This window comes from Bubalus kerabau, chromosome 17 (genome assembly GCF_029407905.1).
Source record: "Bubalus kerabau isolate K-KA32 ecotype Philippines breed swamp buffalo chromosome 17, PCC_UOA_SB_1v2, whole genome shotgun sequence".
NCBI classification, from domain to species: domain Eukaryota; kingdom Metazoa; phylum Chordata; class Mammalia; order Artiodactyla; family Bovidae; genus Bubalus; species Bubalus kerabau.
Window position 1 is genome coordinate 59,034,116 of NC_073640.1, and position 22,206 is coordinate 59,056,321.

Sequence of the window (22,206 nt, forward strand, 5' to 3'; positions counted from 1 at the left end):
GAGAGAAGCTGAGGTCGAGACCAGACCCTTTTCAGGGTCTGAGAGCGGAGCTTGAGACTTTTTGCCAGGTCCGAAGACAGAGGCTGGCCGGCTTCCCGGCGATAAGTCCAGGATGGAGGCTGGGACCCGGTCTGGGTCTGAGCGCGGGATCAGAGCTGAAGACAACTCCCCCCTACCCTTCCGAGATTTTGAGGGCGGAAGCCAAGCCCCCTTTCTCTGTAGCTGGTCTGACAGAGGAGTCCTGAAACGCGCCAGAGTCAGTGGGCGGCCTCTGTGTGGGCGGGGCGGAGCGAACCATTAGCTTAGTCCGCCGGGGGAGCCCTGCCGGCCGCGCAATAGTCTGCGCGGGAGGTGGGGGTGCCACGTGCAGTTCCCGAGGCGGGCTCAGGGGGTGCAGAGTAAGGTGCACTCGCCGACCAGGCATTCACCCCACCTTATAACCCGAGCGCGTGTCTCCGGGAGCCGCCCCCATCTTCAAAGCCATCTTTTACTCCCACCTCGCTGCCCGCCCAACCCTCCTGTCCCGTGCGGCGCGAGGGCAGGCGCGCGCCACCGCCGGAATCCGGGGTCGCGACTGGCGTTCCACGCCGCGCGCCACTCGCTCCAGGTGACATCATCCCCATGCCGGGCTCCGCCTCCCGCCCCAGCCGCCTCACGCCGCATGCCTATTGGCCGACCCGCCTTAGCCCCGCCTCCCGCTCTCCGCCCGCGCGACCCCTCCCAGGCAGCGCGGGGGCGGGGCTTAACAGCCGGCCGGCGCCGACACCGCCTCCCATTGGCTACTCGGCGCCGTCTGTCAGTCTCCTGTTAAAGGGGCCACGACCGCCCCAGCGCTGGTTGCGGGGGGGAGGAGGGAGGAGGAATTTTTTGGCGGGGGAAGGTGGGATTTGGGGGGCGCTGGTGAGCACCCCTAGATCTGGCGGCTGCGGCCTCGCGGGGGGAGGCTGAACGGTGACAGGGGCAGGGGGCTATTTTAAGGGGTAAAGGGCTGTTAGACGGTGAAGGGGAGGGGGTCCCCAGCGCCCAAGCCGGAGCAAGAGACGCGGAGCCCGCGCGAGCCGCGGAGACAGGGCTCCAGAGCTACAGATCCGGGCCCCGGCCGCCGCCAGGGGCCCCGCCCGGTCCCCCCACCCCACCCCCACGTCCCTCCTGCAGCCCAGCTCCGCCCGCAGCCGCCGCGGACCAGGTAGGTAAGAGCCCAGCCCGGCCCGCTTGGCAGCGCCCACCCGGGGGACCTCTCGCCGAGCTTCCCCCGCCTCCCCGAGAACCTGGATTCTCTTCTCCTTCCCCGAGGACCTCACAGCCCAGATTTCACAGCCCGACCCCAGAGACTCAGGCGTGTCCCTCCCGGCTCTCAGAGTCCCCAACCGAACCCTAGAATCCCAGGCGTACTGCCGCCTTGAGCCTCCTCCAGGGCCCAGGAGCCTTAATTTCCCAGGTCAGCCCCGGGAACCCCCTCTGGACCAAGATCCTCCTCCTCGGCCCAGTCCTGGGAGATCGACACCGGCCAAGGCTGTGTCAGACTCCCCCAGCTAGAGCCGCCCCCCTCCCCCGGTCGCGTCCGCATAGTCCCCCATTCGGGGACCCAGTCAGCCCATCTCCGGTCCTCCGGCTTGTACAGCCGGCCGAGTCCCTCAGTCCAGGCCGGCTCAGCGGCCGCCCTGGACACAGGCCCGCTCTGGAGCTGTCCATGGTCACCATTCTCGGCAGCCTTGCCTCCCCCATCTCCTGCTGCCGCCGCCGGGGAGGGGGCGCCGGCTGCGCGGGGATCCCCCTCGCCGCGCCTTTGACCCGGGAATACCCAGGCCCTCCCTGACCTGGGCGCCCGGGCCTCAGGATTCCTCTGGCCAGGCTCTCAGCCCCATCCTCAGCACCCCAGTTGTGGTGACCCCAGCTGCTACTTGAGGAGTCGGGGCTTCTGAATGTTCTTGCCTGGTCCACCTTAGGGATCTTGGCATCCGGGGATCCAGATCCTACCCGGCTCTGGAAACCCTGTCAGTCCTCACTTCCTCTGGCTAGAGGACCCAGCTGGTAGCCTTCACCACTCCAGGAAGGAATCCAGTTTCCCAGCCTTTGCCCCCTTTAGAGACCCAGTTCAAAGCCCTGTTCCCCTCCAATAAATATACCCAGCATCCTGGCACCCCAGCATCTGCCCCCTTAGGGATTCAGGCGCATGATTCCTCCTTTTCAGGGGCTCAGAATGCAATTCTTAATGCAATTCGCTGGCTTCTGCCCGTCCTCCCCCTTGAAGACCTAAATGCCCTGTCCCTGATCCTGTCTCCCCTCAGCGACCCAGGAGTTCAGACCCCACCTTCTGTACTGCTCATCAAAGCCATCTACCCCTGCCCTCCATTCCAACAAGGACTCAGGCTCCAAACTTCCATCTCCTGTCTTTTGCCTCCACAAAGATTCAGGAGTCCAGTTCCCCACCTCTGACCTCCAAAGTATCTAGCTGCTCAGCTGTTACTCTTAGGGACCCAAGTCCCTACAGCCTCACTATTGCCCATCAGTTCTGGTGGCCTTGAAAAACCCCTGCCTCATCCCCATATCAGCTCAGATTTTGGGCTTCCTGGGGTTTCCAATATTTTCCCCTGAGACCCAGGTTCTTGAGATGTTTCCAGCACCCCATCATGATTTTTTCATATCATGATGCCCTATCCTTCAAGTACATTCTCAGATTGATAAGCCGAGCATACATCCCTTCCTCCAGATGTGCTCTGTGACCTAGGTTCATTTCGTGATCTAGAATTGTCTTCCATATTTCCAACTAAGCAGGCACCCTGGCAGTGCTTCGTGGAATTCTTTCTAAATCCTAAAATACTCCCAGTGAACATCTCTGTTCCTTTTTCACCCAAGGTATGTTCTAAATTCTAGGTTAGATGCTAAATTCGAGTCATGATGTTCCCCAGGTAAATTCAAATTTCTAGTTAGTGCTCCCAAGCCCACTTTCCTCTCCTTAGATATGTTCCTTCCTCCCCCACAGATCTTAGTTCCCTGACCAGGGATCCAACCCAGGCCCCACCAGTGAAAGTGCCTAGTCCTAACCACTGGACCGCCAAGTAATTCCTGACATATTCCAATTTTTAAGAAGCCAGTCTTTGCTTATTTTCTTTTAAAATTTCATTTTGGGTGTGTTCTAGGTTCTAGCCAATCCTTGGCATTGTTCTAGATTCTGTTGTTTTCCCAGGGGCATTCTCAGTGCTAGAATGTGTGTATGTGTTCCATTTATGGGCTCTAGCTTTTCTCCAAACCACATTATCAGTTCTAGGATATGCTTCCGTATTGCATTTTATTTATTTTTGGGCTTTGCTGTGAGGTATGCAGGATCTTAGGTCCCCAACCAGGGATTGAACCTACACCCCCTGCAGTGAAAGGGTAGAGTCTTGACCACTGGACCACCAGGGAAGTCCCTGAACCTCCCTATTTTATATACCATCCAGTTCTACAGTCTTAAGTCCCCAGGATTACACTGCACCTTCCTTCTTCAGGTTCTGTATTCTAAGCCCATCCATCCCCATCTTCTCTATCTTTTCCCTCAGTGTGACCTTGGCTCAGAACTTGTCCCCTGGTGGATTGTGGGCTTCTTCCATCTGCCACTTCAGCATTCTAAACATGCTCTAGGCCCTCTCTTGTTCTGGAGTCTTCAGCCTAGAAATGTCCTCATTTCTAGAACACATCACCCCCACCCCCACCTCCTTTGCCAGCTCAGTCCTTATGCCAGTAAATTCTCAATTGCCAGAATGCCTCCTTCAGCATTCTCCCCCAGGCAATTCTAAGTTCCAGGCAAACTCCTTGCTATTTTCTAGGTTTTTTTTCTTTGCTCCAGGTAATGTTCTGAATTCTAGAGCAAATATTCTGCCCTCTGAGTTCTAACATTATCTAGACATGTGAAGAAACCAAGAATGTGACGTCTGTTATATTCTGTGTTATATTTTCATCCCTGGTAGGTTCTGAGTTCTTGTTTGTCTTCTGACTTAGGTTTGTTAAGCATTGTGTTAGGTCTGTCCTTAGATATCATCTCCCTCCCCTCTATGTTTGGGCTTCTGGGGGTGAGCCAGACACTCTTTTAAGTTATTGGATTGCTCTTGGCTCATTCACGGTTCTAGACCTGGGTTCCAGAATATGCCCCTCTATTTGGCCCCATGTGAGGCTCTTACCCCAAGCACATTGTAAATGTGGAAGCATATATCCTTTCTGCATGCTCTACTGTGTCTAGAGTCTACAGTTAGCCTTGTTGAGTTTTGCTTCCTTCTCAGGGAATCTGAAGTTCTAGAGCAGCCTCCTGAAAACATCCCTAGCTGCATCTCATGAGTAGATTCTGAGTTTTAGATACCATGCTGATTATTTTTTTTTTTTAATTTCCTTAAGTCTGGCTTGCTCTCTTATAAACATTTTCTTGAATCTGACCTCTCCGTGTTGGGACTCGGATGTCTAGATTCCCAGATATACCTCTTCAAAGACCCAAGGGTACAGGCATCTAGTTGTCTCCTCTCCCAGGTCCTGGGGCTCTCAGTCCCTACCTCTCCTCCCTGGAGTCCAAGGTTCCAGTCCCAGGCTGTAGATATAGTCCAAATATTGGGTGGGGCTGGGAATTATCCACTCTGAGAACCGGTTATTCCTCTGCCTGAAGGGAGAGAAAGAAAGGAGAGAACAGAGTGAAAGTCCCTCCCGCTTTCGGCTGGGCCAGCCAGACCTGTCTGACCTGATGTGAGCAGAGGGAGTGTCTCGGAGAGCTCCCTTCATCCCCGCCCACAGCTCATGCACCCAGACTCCTGGGGCCTGGGGGCCTGGATTCCGAGGGAAGAGAAATCTGAAGGCTGAGATTTCTGGGTATACGGTTGGAGATTGAAAGCCCAGGCTCTTGTGCCCTGGAAGGAGAGGGATCTGGTCTCGGACTTCTGGGTCTGGGGTAGAGAAGGATGGAGGCTCAGACTCCTCTCTCTGGGAGACAGAAGGGATAGGGGAACCTAGATTCCTGTGACCTGAGGGAAGAAGTAGCTGGATCTAGGATTCCTGTGTAGTGTGAAATGGCTAGCATGGTCCATGCCATCTTTTTTTCCCCTCTGCCTGGAGAGAGTCTTTAGATTCTCCTGTAACTAGATATCTGGTCAGTTGAAGGAGGCAGGAATTGGGCTGAATAGCAGTTCAGGGCCATCCCTGTGACATTATACAGCTGACTACCTACCAGTGACCTCCTGAAGACATAGTCTTCCTCTCCTAGGCCTGAGTTTTCTCATTCATACAGTGAGGTTGAAGGGAATTCTCAGCAGGGCCAGAATAGGTAGACTGATTTTCCCACAGTGCCAGTGATGGGCGGGGCCTGAGCCCCTTGCAGGGGCGGGATTTGGACTGGAGGGGACTGCTAGTGCACCCAGTTATGTCCGACTCTTTGGGACCCTGTGGATTTCCCAGGCAAGAATACTGGAGTGGGCTGCCATTCCCTTCTTCAGGGGATCTTCTCCACCCAGGGATCGAACCCGTGTCTCCTGCATTGGCAGGTGGATTCTTTACCACTGGGCCACCTGGGAAGCCCTTGGGTGGGAGGGGAGGGGCTTCCAAGCTTTCCACTTTCTCTCAGGGAGTGGGTCACTCGGCTTTGGTTTCTCTCAATAGGCTGAGTCTAGATTTGCTGCCCGTTGTCAGATGAAGTCTGACCTCAGTTTCTCCAAGTGCTCTCACCCAGGTCTGGTTTCCTGAGAGCATTGGGTTTCCGTTTATCTTGCACCATGATCAGAATGGATGGGTTTCCGTTTCTGTTGTGCAGTTGCTTGGGTTGTCTAGCCTCAGTTCTCACTATGTAGTATCCCAGTGACCGTGCCTCAGTTTCGTTGCCTGAGCTCTGACGAAGCCGCTCTCGGTTCCCTGGCCCCTCCCGGTACACGCAGGCCAGCACCGCCGCCATGATGTGCGAGGTGATGCCCACCATCAGCGAGGATGGCCGGCGGGGCTCGGCGCTGGGCCCGGACGAGGCTGGCGGCGAGCTGGAGCGCCTCATGGTCACGATGCTCACCGAGCGCGAGCGCCTGCTGGAGACGCTGCGCGAAGCGCAGGACGGGCTTGCTACGGCGCAGTTGCGGCTGCGCGAGCTGGGCCACGAGAAGGACTCTTTGCAGCGCCAGCTCAGCATCGCGCTGCCCCAGGTCTGGGCGGGGCCAGGGCGGGGCCTGAGGGAGGCGGGGCCTCGGCTCGCGAAGGCAAGGGGCAGGGCGGCCGGAAGGGGCGGGACCTGACTCTTGAGAGGAGGAGGGGCTTGTCTATGGTGGGCGGGGCCTAGGTCGCTTGAAGGGGCGGGACTTAGCCAAGAGGGGAGGGACTTACTAACCTCCCAGTCCTTTGGAATGAGGGAGATGGGAAAACGATTGATCTGATTGTACAATTCTGCTCACCACTGAACAGGAGTTTGCGGCTCTGACGAAGGAGCTGAACTTGTGTCGGGAGCAGCTACTGGAACGGGAGGAAGAAATTGCGGAGCTGAAGGCGGAGCGGAACAATACACGGGTGAGGCGTCTTGGGGGCGGGACTTAAGCGGGGTGGGCGGGGCCTTGGGTGTTGCAGCCTGACCCATCTTTTTATACCCTCTCTTGCCTTCCTTTCTTCTTCCTGCTTCCACAACTTGGGCGGGTCTCCTCTGGTCCCCTCCTTCCTTTATGTCCCCTCCCCTATCTCCATAACCGTTCTCATTTTCTGTACCACTTCTTCCTGACCGCCCCACCCCCGACCCGTTATCCCTCTCTTCTCCGGACCTGTCTCTCCACACCTCTTTACTTGGCTCCACTTCTTCCCTGTGTCTGCCCCACCTGTCTGAATCCTCTTCCTGCACTCTGCCTCTCTTCCCTTGACACTTTTCCTTGGCCCGGTGCTCTATCCCTGTAGCTTCTCCTAGAACACCTGGAATGCCTGGTGTCCAGGCACGAGAGGTCACTGCGCATGACCGTGGTAAAGCGCCAGGCCCAGTCTCCGGGCGGGGTCTCTTCCGAGGTGGAAGTACTCAAGGCTCTAAAATCCCTCTTCGAGCATCACAAGGCCCTGGATGAGAAGGTATGAGAATTAGAAGAGACTGCATATAGAACAGAAACCTGAGGTCGGCTGGGCTGTCTTGAATGGCAGAAATTCTGGCTGTGATTGGTTGGAAATAGCCCAAGTGGGAAGAATGTTGACTGTCTTAAAATTGATTGAAACAGACTACTGCTGACTGAGACCTGATAATAGAAAAAAGTAATAGGATAGGGGTATACCAGTGGGTGAAGCTGCCTTGCTAGCTGGTTGGGGCTGCACACCTATTATAAATAGAGGAATGATAATGTGATCCTATCAGGTCCATCCCAAGGTGTTCTGCATCAGCTGTCCTTGATCAGGTCTGATCTCCATCTCACTCGGTCTTGCCCCCATCCTCAGGTCCGAGAGCGGCTGCGAATGGCGCTGGAGCGGGTGGCAGTGCTAGAGGAAGAACTGGAGCTGAGCAATCAGGAGGTGGGGGTGTAGCCAAGAAGGAGGCGGGACTAATGAACTACCGGGTGGAGCTGATTGGATGGATCCTAGAATCTACTGGGGACAGGACTAGGGCACAGGACCAATAGGGTTGGACTGTGGAGAACCAGGTTCCTAAGGTGAAATTCATTGGGCAGGACTAAGAGGAGTAGAGTACCGCTCTGTGACAGTGAGACTAGGGTGAGAACCAGGGCTGGGGGCGGCTAGGGGATGGTTGGGTGGGCTAAGTCTGGGCACAAGGAGGCTAAGGTTAAGATTAAGGGTGGCTTCCTCTCTGGTGGGTGGCTAAGGAGAGACGAGGACACAGGGCCGAAGGGTAGACTATGGAATAAGGGTGGCCCCAGCAGGACCAGAGCCAGTGGGAAGTAAAACAGGGATTCTAGGACCCCTTTCACCCTGATCTCCCTTTCTTGTTGCCAGACTCTGAGCCTTCGAGAGCAGCTGTCTAGGCGCCGGTCGGGGCTAGAGGAGCCCGGCAAGGATGGGGATGGGCAGGTAAGAGGTGGACGTCTTTCCCTCTCCTTGCTCTTCACTGGCCCCCATCCCTGTGGTCCTACTCAGCCCCGTGACTTTGCGATGGTCCCTTTAATGTTTGGTATGATTCTCACAGACCCTAGTCCATCTGAATCCCTCAGACTCTTGCTGACCTTTGACCTCTGATTCAGGTCAGCTAGCTAAATTTGTGATCTCCATGGCCCTTAACTGATCTTTGATTCCCCCTCACCCCCATCAGCTTTCTCTTTGCATTCTATCTCTGTTACCCGATCTGAGTTCTGTGCTTTCCTTCCCCACTGTCCCCATTCCAGACTCTTGCCAATGGCCTGGGTCCTGGTGGGGATTCGAACCGGCGCACGGCGGAGCTGGAGGAGGCCCTGGAGCGGCAGCGGGCGGAGGTGTGCCAGCTGCGGGAGCGCTTGGCGGTGTTGTGCCGCCAGATGAGCCAGCTGGAGGAGGAGCTGGGCACCGCCCACCGCGAGCTGGGTAAGGCCGAGGAAGCTAACGCCAAGCTCCAGCGCGACCTCAAGGAGGTGAGGCCGGAGCCCCTGCTGGGCTGCCCTCTGTCCCTCCCCCCAACCCTCCCTGTTCCCCTCTGCCCATAGTCACAGAACTCATGAACCTGGATTCAGTCCACAAGGTGTGCGGATTCTTCTCTCTGAGCCTGTTTCCTCACCTGTAAAATGGGATTTATGGCCCTTGTCAGAGAGTTGGTACATGGCACATACATGGTAGTCACCCAGTATCTGGTCGTAGTTTTTATGTTACCGTTGGGAAATTCTTTCCCACCTCTTAGCTGAACTCCATTGGCTGTATTTCACCCCATCCTGGCTGACGCTCCTTGATCTCAACTCCCACGCTGCAGGGACTGCTGAGAAATGTAGGGCATGGATTCTTTAAAGCACTGAATGAGAAAGAAGAGAGAGCACTTTTGCTTTCATCATCCACTGGGGCTTTTACCTCGGATTTGAAGTGTGGATGGCCCGAGGGCTTATTAGGAAGTGTGGTCTCACCACACCGGCCTCCAGGCAGAAGTCCATCCTTCACGATACCCTGGAACACCTTCTCTGGTTTTATAAACCTGTGCTACCCTGGGAGGTCTTGGGAGATTTTGCCTCCCAGATGGAAGGGACCTTTGTTTTCTGTGAGACCCTAGGGCATTTGCTCTGTGATTCTAAATCTGAGTTGTGCCAGAAGTTGCTGAAAAATGTAAGACTTGGGCTTTTGAGTGGGCGAAGAAGAGTGGAGACTTTCCATCCCCTGGGCCTTAGGTCATCCGTATGATAAGCCAGTACTGTCCCAAAAGTTTATGGGAGGTGCTGTACCGCCATTTTATCTGTCAGGTGGCAGAGGGCAGGCAATGTAATGTTGACTATTCTCAGGAGCTCTTGGCAGGTGTGGTTCCATCTTTCTGACCCCCAGATGGCAAGGGACTTCATTTCCCAGTGTACCCTGGGGTGCCTGAATTGAGGTTCTAAGCCTAGGCTACCCACAGGACCTTCTGGGAGCTGTAGTCCACGCGGTCCTTTGTCACCTCTGCAGGCGCTGGCACAGCGGGAGGATATGGAGGAACGGATCACAACCCTAGAGAAGCGCTACTTGAGTGCCCAGCGCGAGGCCACCTCTCTGCACGATGCCAACGACAAGTTGGAAAACGAGTTGGCCAGCAAGGAGTCATTGTACCGACAGGTGAGGGCACGGCCAGGAAGGGGCGGTAGGGGCGAAGCTGTGGCCCATATGACCAAGCTCCTCCCTTCCCCTTGTCTGTGTCCCCCAGAGTGAAGAGAAGAGCCGTCAGCTGGCCGAGTGGCTGGACGACGCCAAGCAGAAGCTCCAGCAGACACTGCAGAAGGCAGAGACCTTGCCAGAAATTGAGGCTCAGCTGGCCCAGCGCGTGGCGGCTCTGAATAAAGTGAGGGAGGCCTGGGGCGGGGCCTTGAGTCTCTGGGGCGAAGGGGTGGGGCTTAGAGGAGGCGGGGCCTAGAGGCTGGAGGGGTTGAAGACCTACAGCCTGAATTCAGATGGGACGGTCAGGGCCTGGGATCTAGAAAGGGACGTGACTTCGAATGGGGGAAAGGCCTAGAGGTTTGGTGGGAGGTGGTGTTCTCTGCTAAGTCGTCCTTTGGACTGTAGCCCCCACCAGGTTCCTCTGTCCATGGGATTCTCCAGGCAAGAATACTGGAGTGGATTGCCATTTCCTCCTCCGGGGGATCTTCCCGACTCAGGGGTGTTTTCTAGTTTGGACTAAAAGGATGGGTGGGACCTGAACTGAGAAGGGGACAGAGATTATAGAAGAGTGCAGGGCTTGAGACTCAAGTGCAAGGTTTGGAATTTTGTTGGGGAAGAGCCTAGAGCCCCAGGGGCGGGGCCTGGAAGCCAGCCTTGGAGGAGGTGGGGCCTGGGGCCTGACCGGGTCCTAGTGGAACAGTCAGATGCCATGGGTTCCAACTTCTAGGCTGAGGAACGTCATGGGAATTTTGAGGAGCGGCTTCGGCAGCTGGAGGCCCAGTTGGAGGAGAAGAACCAGGAGCTGCAGCGGGTGAGGGGGCTTTGAGGCTTGGGGGATGAGCCTTAGATGAGAGGGTGGGCTGAAGTGGGTGAGAGCTGGGAGCAGGGGCAGCGCTCAGGGTTCCAACACCTGTGCCCTGCTCTCCTCTGGGCAGGCCCGGCAGCGGGAGAAGATGAACGATGACCACAATAAGCGGCTGTCGGAGACAGTGGACAAGCTGCTGAGCGAGTCCAACGAACGACTGCAGCTTCACCTCAAGGAGCGCATGGGGGCCCTGGAGGAGAAGGTGCGCCCCAATCTAGGACTCCCATAAACTGGAATCTTGGGGGCCCAGACCTTTCCCCAAACCATTATCTGAGATCTCCTCAAATCTAGGCATCTGGAATTCGAATCTGACAGACTGCACTATTGCTGGGACGAGCACTATTTCACCTGAACACCCTAGAGCTGAATTCTGGGGCATGTATACCCTGAATTCTTGGCATTTCCCCAAGCCTATAGCCCTATGGGCCCTCAAACTCTGAATCTGCTGAAATTACACAGGATGCTGAATTCTGGGCTCCGAGGGACTCCCCCTCTTCAGCAGCATCTTCACTCCACAGCCCTCTAGCTCACCATTCCAGCCCACCCATTCCCCTTGGGGTCCCCTCAGGCCTGCCTCTGTGCACTGGAGGCTGCTTCCAGGTTCTGGCCCCTCACTGCACCCCTGTCCCCCTACAGAACTCACTAAGCGAGGAGATTGCCAACATGAAGAAGCTTCAGGATGAGCTGCTGCTCAACAAGGTAGGGAGGAGCCTGGGGGGTGAGGGCCAGAGAAACGGAGCAGGCTTTACTGGGGCTGGAATCAGCCTGGCTGGGAGGGACCGATCTCAGAAGGGGGCAGATTCTGACCTGGCCTTTCCAACCTCCTCCCCCAGGAGCAGCTCCTGGCTGAGATGGAGCGGATGCAGATGGAGATTGACCAGCTTCGGGGGAGGCCACCGTCGTCCTACTCCAGGTGACAGTAACTTTCCTGTGCCCATGGGGCCCCCTTGGCCAAGCACATCCCTTCTGCTTCCCAAGTCTCCCGATTCCCCTCCCTGTCCTCCTGAGACTTCCACTGGCCCCTCTTATTTTTGACCCCTGACTTCATGATCTCTGGCCCCAGACCATTTTTTCCTGACTTTTAACATAAGATCCTTCTTCCAGTCCTCTGACCCCAAGCCCTTCCACATGACCACTGACCTCTATTTCCTTTTCCTGACCCCTTGGTCTCCACCCTCTCCATGCCCACAGATCTCTCCCTGGCAGTGCCCTGGAGCTCCGTTACTCTCAGGCACCCACCTTACCTTCTGGTGCCCACCTGGACCCCTATGGGGCTGGCAGTGGCCGGGCAAGCAAGAGGGGCCGCTGGTCAGGGGTCAAGGATGAGCCCTCTAAGGTCAGCAGCCACTTCTGGGGCCTGGACTGAGCAGGGCCTGGGAGGGCAGCAGTAGGAGGTGGTTCCCAGTATGCAGGGCTCTGGGTGGGGACTAGTGGAGAAGTAAGGCTTCCTGAGCCTACACTGTCTTCTCTTCTTTCATCATCCCCACTTGCCTTGATGTCTCCTCGCGTGGATGTCCTGCTGCCTGGTGAGAACTTTAGAGGAATAATGGGCTGGGAGGAAGGTTTTGGGGGAGAGGATGTGCAAGGTGTAGAATCCTAGAATGGACGGGGCTAAGTGAAGAAAAGAAGTGGGCTGTGTCAAAAGAAACAGTGGACTCAGGGGAGGTTGTTGGGGGTGTTGGGGGGGGTCAAAAAAGGGCCCCACCAAGAGAGAAAGGTGGGCTGGGGAAACTGTGGGGACTGGATCACAGGATGAGGGCAGTTAGTGTCAACGGATGAGGGCAGGGTCATGGAGGGTCGGAAGGGTCCGGAGCAGTGAGGGAAGACGCAGCATCTACCTTTGGCTCCTGTCCACCTGCCATCCTTCTGTCTCCACACAGAGACAGGAGTGGGAGAGGTCTGCCCCTGCGGGGTCCATGCCACCTCCATTCCCTGGCGAGCTGGATGGCTCAGATGAAGAGGAGGCCGAGGGGATGTTTGGAGCTGAGCTGCTGTCCCCCAGCGGGCAGGCAGATGTTCAGACACTGGCCATCATGCTTCAGGAGCAGCTGGAGGCCATCAACAAAGAGATCAAGTGAGCACTGGCCCAGTTCTTTCTCGTCCTGCCTGAGCTAAGCCCACAGCCCCTCTGGCTCTGGAGACTGATCTGAATACCTAAGCCCAACTCCTTTCCTAATCATCCTCAAGGAGTTCTCCCAGCCCAACACTATTCTGGAATCCCTAAGGAAATACCCAGAAGTCTCCTATGTGCTATTTATATATTATACACCTCCCCACCCCAAACAGTACTCACAATTTCCCAAAATACCCAAGACTGCATCCTCAGATGCCAAAAATCACAATCCAGTCCATCAAGAGTCCTCCATTATATCACATGCTTTCATGACTTCAAGCAACCATTACCCAGAGATTCCCGGTACCCTAAGAATCTCTACACGAGGTCCCCAATCCAAAACACCTTAAGAACCTCGACTCTAGATAACAAGAACTTCTACCTGATATAACAAAAATCCTCAGTTTATTAAGACTCCCCCATCACGTAAAGTCTACTTGGATTCCCCAGCAATTGCCCTACTTAGCAATTCTCTGATAACACACTTTGCATGGGCCCCAGCAAACATATCAACCTGACCACCATCTTCCATTCCAACTCATTCTGACTGGAGATATTGACTCTCACCAAATGTCTCTATGACCTTCCCAGATTCCAGATTGACTTCAGAGTCCCTGATCTCAGCCTTCTCTTATTATGAGCTTGCTCTTTCTATCCTCCTTAGAACTTGACCTCTTGCCCGTGGTCATCCATTTATGATTTTCCAGAGCCACTTGGTCATCATCAGGGTCATCCTGAGGCACACTCTGGTTATCCTGTCATCCCTAATCTTTCCACGACCTCCAGAGCCCAACATGATCCCTTGACTCCCTTTGAACCTGTGAGGCCATCAGGGATCCACCAAGACCTCATTGTGCCTTCCCCAGAATTATTTTTGCTCCACCAAGCCTTCCTGGTCCATCGGGATCCCCAGACTCCTCCTTTTGGACGTGCAGTGCAGCATGTGGGATCTTAGTTCCCCAACCAGGGATTAAACCTGCATCCTCTGCATTGGAAGCATGGAGTGTTAACTTCTGGACCACCAGGGAAGTCCCCCCAGGCTCCCTCTCCTGTTGCCTGCCTTAGTCCTCTCATCTCGTCTCCCCATTTCCCTCCTCAGGTTAATCCAAGAGGAGAAGGAGACAACAGAACAAAGGGCAGAAGAGCTGGAGAGCCGGGTGTCAGGCTCCGGCCTGGACTCACTGGGCCGCTACCGCAGCAGCTGCTCACTGCCCCCCTCCCTCACCACCTCTACCCTCGCCAGCCCCTCCCCTCCCAGCTCTGGCCACTCAACACCCCGTCTGGCACCCCCTAGCCCTGCCCGTGAGGGCACCGACAAAGCTGTGAGTATTCTTAAGTCTCCTCAGCTTGATGGTGGTGGTGGTGGTGGTGGTGGGAGGTCATAAACAGGGCTCCCTAACAAACAGCAACAATAATCATCACACCAATGATAGCAACCTTAGCTTCCCCTAAGAGCTCAACTCAGAGGGCAAAGGAGGACTTCCCTGGTGGTCCAGTGGTTGGGAATTTGCCTGCCAGTGCAGGGAACACAGATTCAATCCCTTCTCCAGGAAGATTTCACATGCTGGGGGGAGGCTAAGCCCGTGCACCACTATTGAGCCTGTGCTCTAGAGCCCATGCGCCACAACAAGAGAAACCACTGCAATGAGAGGCTCATGCACTGCAACTAAAGAGTAGCCTGTGCTCACTGCAACTAGAGAAAGCATATGCATAGCAATGAAGACCCAGTGCAGCTAAAAATAAATAATTTTTAAAATTTAAAAAAGGGGGGCAAAGGGGAGGCTGAGTCACTAGATTCCTGAACCCTAACTTGTACTTTAGTCAGATCTGATCTACTTTTACCTATTTTATGCATTAAATTTCTACATAGGATTTTTATTTTTAATTTTTTGGCCATGTCATGCAGCTTGCTGGATTTTAGTTCTCCAACCAGGGATCAGACCCTGGGCTCCAGCAGTGAGAGCACCAAGTCTTAACCACTTAACCACTGGATACAGAATATATATATTCTGTGACTAAATGTACATTTGAGAACTATCATAATGGCCTCAGAATTGACCTTAGAGGCAGGCACAAGAGCTATAACCCTGTTTTATTGCCTTAAACTCAGCTTTCCTATTTTCAGAACTTGTAAGTCATTAGATTTCCTTGAAACTGAGCAGATCCCACTCCTGACACCAGAAGCTAAGATAGTAGAAATATGAGCTCATCAAGCTCCAGAGGGACTGAAGTTATTGCCTTTATATTTCTGCAGTTCACTCCCACTTAATCTAGCCTATCTTTAGAAGTGATAGTCCAAATCAGGGGTATCCTAGACACCTGGTATACCTCCCTACTAATGAGGAGCCCCTAGCATGATCCCTCTGACTCAGTAGCAACTCTGCCTGTCTACAGAATCATGTCCCTAAGGAGGAAGCTGTGGCTCCCCGAGGGGAGGGGCCAGCAATCCCAGGAGACACCCCACCTCCCACTCCTCGCTCTGCCCGCCTTGAGAGAATGACACAAGCCTTGGCACTGCAGGCGGGATCCCTGGAGGATGGAGGGCCATCACGGGGAAGGTCAGTAAAAATAAGGGATGAGACAGGGAGGGACTTGCTTGGGAGGAGGAGATGGGAGTGGACAAAGACTTGGAACCTACCATATGGGATCTACCTTCACTCTGTCCTGCTCACCCAGTGAGGGCACCCCAGATTCCCTGCACAAAGCTCCCAAGAAGAAGAGCATCAAGTCATCCATAGGCCGTCTCTTTGGCAAGAAGGAGAAGGGGAGAATGGGACCACCAGGTCGGGACAGCTCTTCTCTGGGTGAGTCCCCTGATTTCCTCTCCCTTTCTTTATTCCTTCCTTCCTCCTCCTTTACATATTCACTTGACATACAGTCCTGTCCACAATCATTTGGCAATGCATTTTGAGCACTGGAACCTTGGCAGAAGTCGAGAGGAGAAGGGGCAAGAAGGGTACTCTGAGGCCTGCCTGAGTGATGGTTGGACAAATGAATTTATTTCATTTACCTGTTTTTTTTTTTTTTTTGATAGAGAGGAGCTTGCTTGTCTGACTTGTGAAATCCAAGTTAGTCAAATTTTCAGGAATTTTATGAGCTGCTTTGACATCACATTTGGTAGCCTGAAATTGGTGGGATTATTTAACCATGGAAACTGGCAAATACTACCAATCAGGAAATACCTCTTCGTCCCCAGGGAGCCAGTTGTTAAGAATTTAGCAGCATACCACTGCCACCTTACCAAGGCTAGCCCAGTGCATCAGCTCTATTTGGGGGGTTTCTCCAATTCTTTGCCTAGGAGGTGGCATTGCTTCCTGTGTGGTTTTATCACTCCCTCTGTGTGGCCTCATTTACTAATCCCTCTGGGCCTCTGCTTTCCTGGCATCCTTCTCAACCCCCCAGCATCAAAGATTCTGCCTCCCCTCTGAGACTCTCCAAATTTTGGCCCCTCCCTGCCTCCAGCTGGAACACCCTCAGACGAGACACTGGCCACTGACCCTCTGGGGCTAGCCAAGCTGACGGGCCCAGGAGATAAGGACCGGAGGAACAAGAGGAAGTGAGTGTGGGTGTGTGGTGTGTGTGCGGGGGAGGGTTGGTCATAAGTAAGAAAATTCTAGGAGGGGGCGTCCAAGATCCTGAGATTGCTTGGAAATTTGGGAACTCCTAGAGGGTTGGGGTTTTTCCCCGTCCTCTCATTTGTTTGGTGTGTGTGTACATGTGTGTTGGGGGAGGGGGATTATAAAGAACCACAGGTATTTGTGTTTTTTTACCTTCTGCCACGTTTTCTACATTCATAAAAGTTGTTTTTGTGGATGGGGCGGGGGAGCAGTTGGTGAAGGGAGCTATCTGAGAGGGCTAGGTGTATCTACCCCCGAGACCTCCTGCCATGGCCCTCTCTCTTCAGGCATGAACTTCTGGAAGAGGCCTGCCGTCAGGGCCTGCCTTTTGCTGCCTGGGATGGGCCCACTGTGGTCTCCTGGCTAGAGGTACTGGGGTCCAGAAATGTCCTGACTCTTCATCCCCAATCCCTCTGAGAATCCCATGGTCAGGGCTGGCTGACCCTGTGCCATCCTCCTGGCCCAGAGGTGTCGGGGAAGGGAGCTGGGGGGTGAGGTCCTGGGAGGGGTAGGTTTCTTGTGGACCTTCCTGTTGCTTTTTTTTCCTTCTCCCCTCGCCCCTCACCATGCCCATCTTGCCCCTATTGTCTCTCTCTCTGTGTCTTCCCATGCCTCTGTCTCTGGGATTCTCTTTCTCTATTGTCTCTCTCTCTGTGTCTTCCCATGCCTCTGTCTCTGGGATTCTTTTTCTCTATTTTTCTGCCTCTCCTCATCTCTCTGTTTTTGTCATTCCCTGTACTTCTTCCCGTGTCTCTCTCTCAATGTGCTTTGCTGCTTTCTCTCCGCCTCTCTGCCTCTCATCTCTGTCTCTCCCCATCTCTCTCTCCCTTCTGACTCTGGGCTCACCCTTCTCTGACTGTCCTTCATCTCTTTGTGTCTCCCTCTAACTTTTGATGTCTTTGCCTCACTGCCAATTTTCTCATGTCTTTCTGTTTCTCCCCCACTTGCCTTTCCCCACCTCTCTGTCTCCCTCTCCCCCTTTCTTTCTGTCCTTCTCCCATTTCTCCTGTGATATATCTCTGTCTCTCTGTCTCATTTCCACCCCTTCCTCACTTTCTCCCTCTGGTCCAGCTGTGGGTAGGCATGCCTGCGTGGTATGTGGCCGCCTGCCGGGCCAATGTCAAGAGTGGTGCCATCATGGCCAACTTGTCAGACACGGAGATCCAGCGCGAGATCGGCATCAGCAACCCACTGCACCGGCTCAAGCTGCGCCTTGCCATCCAGGAGATGGTCTCACTCACCTCACCCTCTGCTCCTGCCTCCTCTCGCACCGTGAGTGTCCAGGGCCAATCCCAGCCCCTGCTGGAGTAGCCAATCCTCAGAGTACTGTCCTCAGAGTAGCCAATCCTGAGTCCGCTCATTCTAGCTCTGTCTTGTCAGATATACCCTGCTCCGCACAGTCTCTCACTGGATTATCTCTGAGGGTGGGACACCCTTCAGGTCTCCCTGCCTCCCCTCTACTTCCAACCCTCAGTCTGTCTTACACACCGCAGCAGAAGGATCCTATCCCGGAGAAAAACCCAAATTCATATGGTTCTCTACAAGTCCCATGATAAGGGGCCCCTTTCCCAGCTCCTTTTCTACTCTGCTCCTTGACATTTGCTGCTCCCTTTTCTTGGAGCACCCCTCCCTCTTTTTTACCTCCAAGGCTGGCTCCTACTCATCCCTGAGGTCTCAGCTCAAATGTCACCACCTCCAAGAGGCCTCCCTAACTCAACAGCTAAACTAGTCCCCGGCTCCATCATACACGAACACCTATTTTTTTTTTTTTACCCCATGGCATTTACTGCCTTCTAACATTTTATCATTTTGTTCCATACAGAAAATTATGTGTTCCCATGCCTAATTGGGCTCCTCCAGGAGCACGACTCTCTTCCCCTCCCCTGTCCAGAAGCTCTTTCCCAACCTCCATAACACTTCTCACCCCTCAGTCCACAGGAAACGTGTGGATGACACATGAGGAGATGGAGTCCCTTACCGCGACGACCAAGCCTGTGAGTGCCCCCTGCCCGTGGCCTTGGGGGTGGCACTAACTTTCCCTGGGCAGGGGCCGGGTGGCGGGTGAGTCTGTGGCTGTCTGTCCGTCCGTTCGTCCTCCCCGCCCTCCTCCGCCTGCCCCTTAACCCACCCCTTCTCTCCCCTCTTCCCACTAACTGGTCAGGAGACCAAGGAGATCAGCTGGGAGCAGGTATGGGGCGCGGGGCGGGTCGTGGGCGCATGAACAGGCTGTGCACGCTGCATGGACGCCCCTCCTTCTCCGAGCCCCGCCCCACCCCGCCCCTCGCCGGAGCATTCCATCCTCACCGCGGCGGGGGGGGGCCGCTGCACGGAGCTCTGCTCTGGGCTGTCACTGTGACTTGGTGGGGTCGGTGTAGAAGCCCGACTGTTCCATTGCCAGTGGTGCACGGGTCATCCCACTATGGTTGGTTGCCCGGGCTCCAGGGGCTGTTTCATCGCTGTAACTAGAGGGAAACGCTGAGCGGCTCTTTGCCCTACGGCAGAGGGAAGTGGGGCTGTTCCCCTGTACTGGGGCAAAAGGGAAAGCATTTGGGGCGGGGTTACGGGTGGGCAGGGTACATCAGGCTGAGAAGAAGTTGAGTAGAAGGAGGTACATTTTATTCTCAAGAGGGCGAGAGGTATGAACTCACCTGAGGTACAGGAGCTATGTTAGGTCTTTGTTTCCAACAGCCCAAGGTATGGATTGTTTGCTCATGCTGGGAGGAGTGAAGGACTTGGGGGTGGATCCAGAATATTGTCCTGGGCCAGATGTAGCATCGGGCTAGTATTTTTCGGACAGCGCAAGAGTGGTAGATGAATCCGTTATCCTTTGTTGGGGAGGGAGCTACGCTGGAAGAATCTGTTGTGCGGACTTGTAGGAGTAGTGATATTGGACTGATCAATTGTTTTGAGTTGGGACGATGCTAGACTAGTACTTAAATGTACTGTTCAGATCACCTGAGGCTCTTGTGAGAATGAGGATTTCGATTCAGTAGCCTAGGGTCTGAGATTCTGCAATTTCAGCAAGTTTGCAAGTGATAATGATGCTTTGAGTAGACAAGGGTCTGTGTTGTCATTATGAAGGAGAAGGAAACAGTTTTGGATTGCCCGTTGTCCTGAGCAGAGACTGGCCATTGTCCTGCTATGGGATAGAGAAAGAACAACCTTGGGTTTGGGAGAGAGAGGGTTGGACTGTACCCTTTCATACACACATGGGAAGGGGTCAGAAGGCCTGACTGCTCCCCCACCTGCCCATGGCCCAGATCCTGGCATATGGCGACATGAACCACGAATGGGTGGGGAACGACTGGCTGCCCAGCTTGGGGCTGCCCCAGTACCGCAGCTACTTCATGGAGTCGCTGGTGGATGCCCGAATGTTAGATCATCTTAACAAGAAGGAACTCCGGGGCCAGCTCAAGATGGTGGACAGCTTTCACAGGTGAGGTTGCCTGGCCAGTGGCGACAGTCGAAGTGGGGGAGGCCCCCACTTCTAGAGAGTCTTTGGCAAATAGGACCAGTGATGTAGGAATTAATTCATCTTGGACTATCTTTGGTCCTTTAGCCTGGATTGTTAGGAAATCCAGACTCCTGTGCCCCTTCCACCCATTAAGATGGTCCAATAGGAATAGTCCAAGTCCTGAGACAGCTTGGCTAGCTGACCCCATACCCCTTACAGGTTGGCTAACAGGAACTGCTTTTTAAAAAATATCCCTGCTCCTGAGAAGGTCAGCAATCAATAGAACAGATCCAGTGGAGCAATTCCCCAGCCTCTCCCAGAAAACCACAAGCAACAGGGAAAACAGTCACTGGGGTTGTGGGGCTCTTCTGTGACTCCGCTATCTCTGCTACTCAGGGTGAGCCTGCATTATGGGATCATGTGTCTGAAACGGCTCAACTATGACAGGAAGGACTTGGAGCGGAGGCGGGAAGAGAGTCAGACCCAGATCCGAGGTGAGTAGAAAAGTATGAGTCCAGCTGGGAGCCATGTGGAGGGCTTTGGGACAGGGTTGGAGGAAGCATAAATAGGGAAGGGGAGGGAGGCCAGGGGAGACGGGGTGGAGACAGGAAGAGGAAATGGGGTTGGAGATATAGGATAAATGAAGGGCCAGGCCCCAGAAAGGGTGCAGCTGAGGGTCCCTTCCATCCCCAGACGTGATGGTGTGGTCCAATGAGCGGGTCATGGGTTGGGTGTCCGGGCTGGGCCTGAAGGAATTCGCCACGAACCTCACGGAGAGCGGGGTGCACGGGGCACTGCTCGCCCTGGACGAGACCTTCGACTACTCCGACCTGGCCTTGCTTCTGCAGATCCCCACGCAAAATGCACAGGTGAGCTGCCGCAGGGCCCGGGGCACACTGGGCATCCCCATCTTGCAGACTGCACGCTGCAGCCTCTCTCCCACCTCTCCTCTGCAGGCCCGGCAGCTCTTGGAAAAGGAATTCAGCAACCTCATTTCCTTGGGCACAGACAGGCGGCTGGATGAGGTGGGCGCAGCAGCAGCAACCGTAGGGGACTCCACACTCCAAGCCGCCCCTCTAGACTCGCAGCTAAAGGGGTGGGGCTTGACTTGGCCAAGGAGTCGCGGTTGGAGGCGGTGCCAGGGAAGGGGTGGGGCTAAATGAGCGATGGGAGCCGGAGAGGGGTGGGGTCAAAAGGAGGAGCGGAGTCGGAACGCGGCCCTAGTCCCTCACCAGCTGGCTGCACCCCTATACCTAGGACAGTGCCAAGTCCTTCAGCCGCTCCCCATCCTGGCGGAAGATGTTCCGAGAGAAGGACCTCCGAGGCGTAACCCCCGACTCAGCTGAGATGTTGCCCCCCAACTTTCGTTCGGCCGCAGCAGGGGCTCTGGGCTCGCCGGGGCTCCCTCTCCGCAAGCTGCAGCCGGAAGGTGGGCGGATACCAAATGGGACAGCCTCTGCTCCCTTCCCCTTCTTAGGTGTCGGGGGAGAGACCATCTCCACATTCCAGCAGCCTTCCCGAGTTCTGAAATGGTCTAGTCCCTTTTTCCCCACCCACGACAAATGGACCGCTCCAACAAGCCAACTCCCTCCTCAGGGTGTGGAATGGATTAATCCCATCATACCCCATTTTCCAGGGTGGGAAATGAACTCATCCAGTGTCACCTGGGGCATTTTGAGGCTTTGAGAAAGGAATGGAAACTGGCTTGGAGGGAGTCAGGCAGTCCTTGGCTTCTCGGGAGGGAGAATCCAAGGGAGGACGCTTGGGTGGAGGAGTAACTGGGCAGGGGTGTGTGTGTGTGTGTGTGTGTGTGTGTGTGTGTGTGTGTGTGTGTGTGTGTGTGTGTGTGTGGAGTAACTGGGCAGGTGTGTGTGTGTGTGTGTGTGTGTGTGTGTGGAGTAACTGGGCAGGTGTGTGTGTGTGTGTGTGTGTGTGCGCTTGCGCTTGCGCTTTGCTGAACCAATGCTCATTCTCCCTCCAGGCCAGACTTCTGGGAGTTCCCGGGCAGATGGCGTTTCTGTCCGGACCTATTCCTGCTAGTGTAGGCTTCCAGGTGAGGACCGTACTAGGCGATCTTGGGGATCGGGGCGGCACAGTGGATCTTCACGCCTGGCGTCAATGCAGGTGACCTCACTCGGACGGAAGGACCTTTCAGAGGCTGGGCTGTTCCCCCTCCTGCCCACACTGTGGTCTCGTCGGGGAGAGTGTACTGGGGAGCTCGCGCCGCGGACTGGACCATCTGTACAGACGAACGGGGAATGCTGGTCCCCGCCTCACAAATGGACTGGGCCTGGACCAAACCACATGCACTGGACTGAGAGGGGGGAAGAAGAGGGCTGGAAGAAATCCCGCCCCAAACTTCCGCCTCCCTATCCTCTACTTTGTAATTTATTGATCAGTTTCCGATGGGATATGGGTGCCCTTTCCCCGCGGGAAGGGGGCGGGG

At 54.9% G+C, this 22,206-nt stretch overlaps 2 protein-coding genes across 3 annotated transcripts; one reads left to right on the top strand and one right to left on the bottom strand.

Annotated features, from left to right (window-relative positions):
• Window positions 1-55: 55 nt before the first annotated feature.
• On the bottom strand, window positions 56-623 carry C17H19orf73 (chromosome 17 C19orf73 homolog). The gene is given in 2 exon segments (XM_055551184.1): window positions 56-391; window positions 393-623. Coding segments are annotated over 2 exon segments (450 nt in total). The 3' UTR covers window positions 56-172.
• Window positions 624-5,897: 5,274 nt separating this feature from the next.
• PPFIA3 (PTPRF interacting protein alpha 3) lies at window positions 5,898-22,001 on the top strand. 2 transcript variants are annotated; one of them, XM_055552425.1, is made up of 29 exons: window positions 5,898-6,140; window positions 6,397-6,498; window positions 6,874-7,038; window positions 7,396-7,470; window positions 7,909-7,983; window positions 8,295-8,516; window positions 9,526-9,672; window positions 9,761-9,895; window positions 10,439-10,522; window positions 10,647-10,778; window positions 11,213-11,275; window positions 11,410-11,489; window positions 11,768-11,912; window positions 12,463-12,650; window positions 13,789-14,011; window positions 15,084-15,247; window positions 15,366-15,493; window positions 16,152-16,245; window positions 16,594-16,675; window positions 17,378-17,578; window positions 18,238-18,300; window positions 18,468-18,494; window positions 19,567-19,742; window positions 20,157-20,254; window positions 20,454-20,629; window positions 20,717-20,785; window positions 21,018-21,189; window positions 21,742-21,813; window positions 21,885-22,001. In XM_055552425.1, exons 1-28 carry the CDS (start codon window positions 5,901-5,903, stop codon window positions 21,798-21,800), a joined length of 3,585 nt encoding a protein of 1,194 aa, XP_055408400.1. In that variant the 5' UTR covers window positions 5,898-5,900; the 3' UTR covers window positions 21,801-21,813; window positions 21,885-22,001. The 2 variants fall into 2 exon arrangements, with proteins under 2 accessions (XP_055408400.1, XP_055408399.1); XM_055552424.1 differs by having other exon boundaries at window positions 21,742-21,928.
• Window positions 22,002-22,206: the final 205 nt, after the last annotated feature.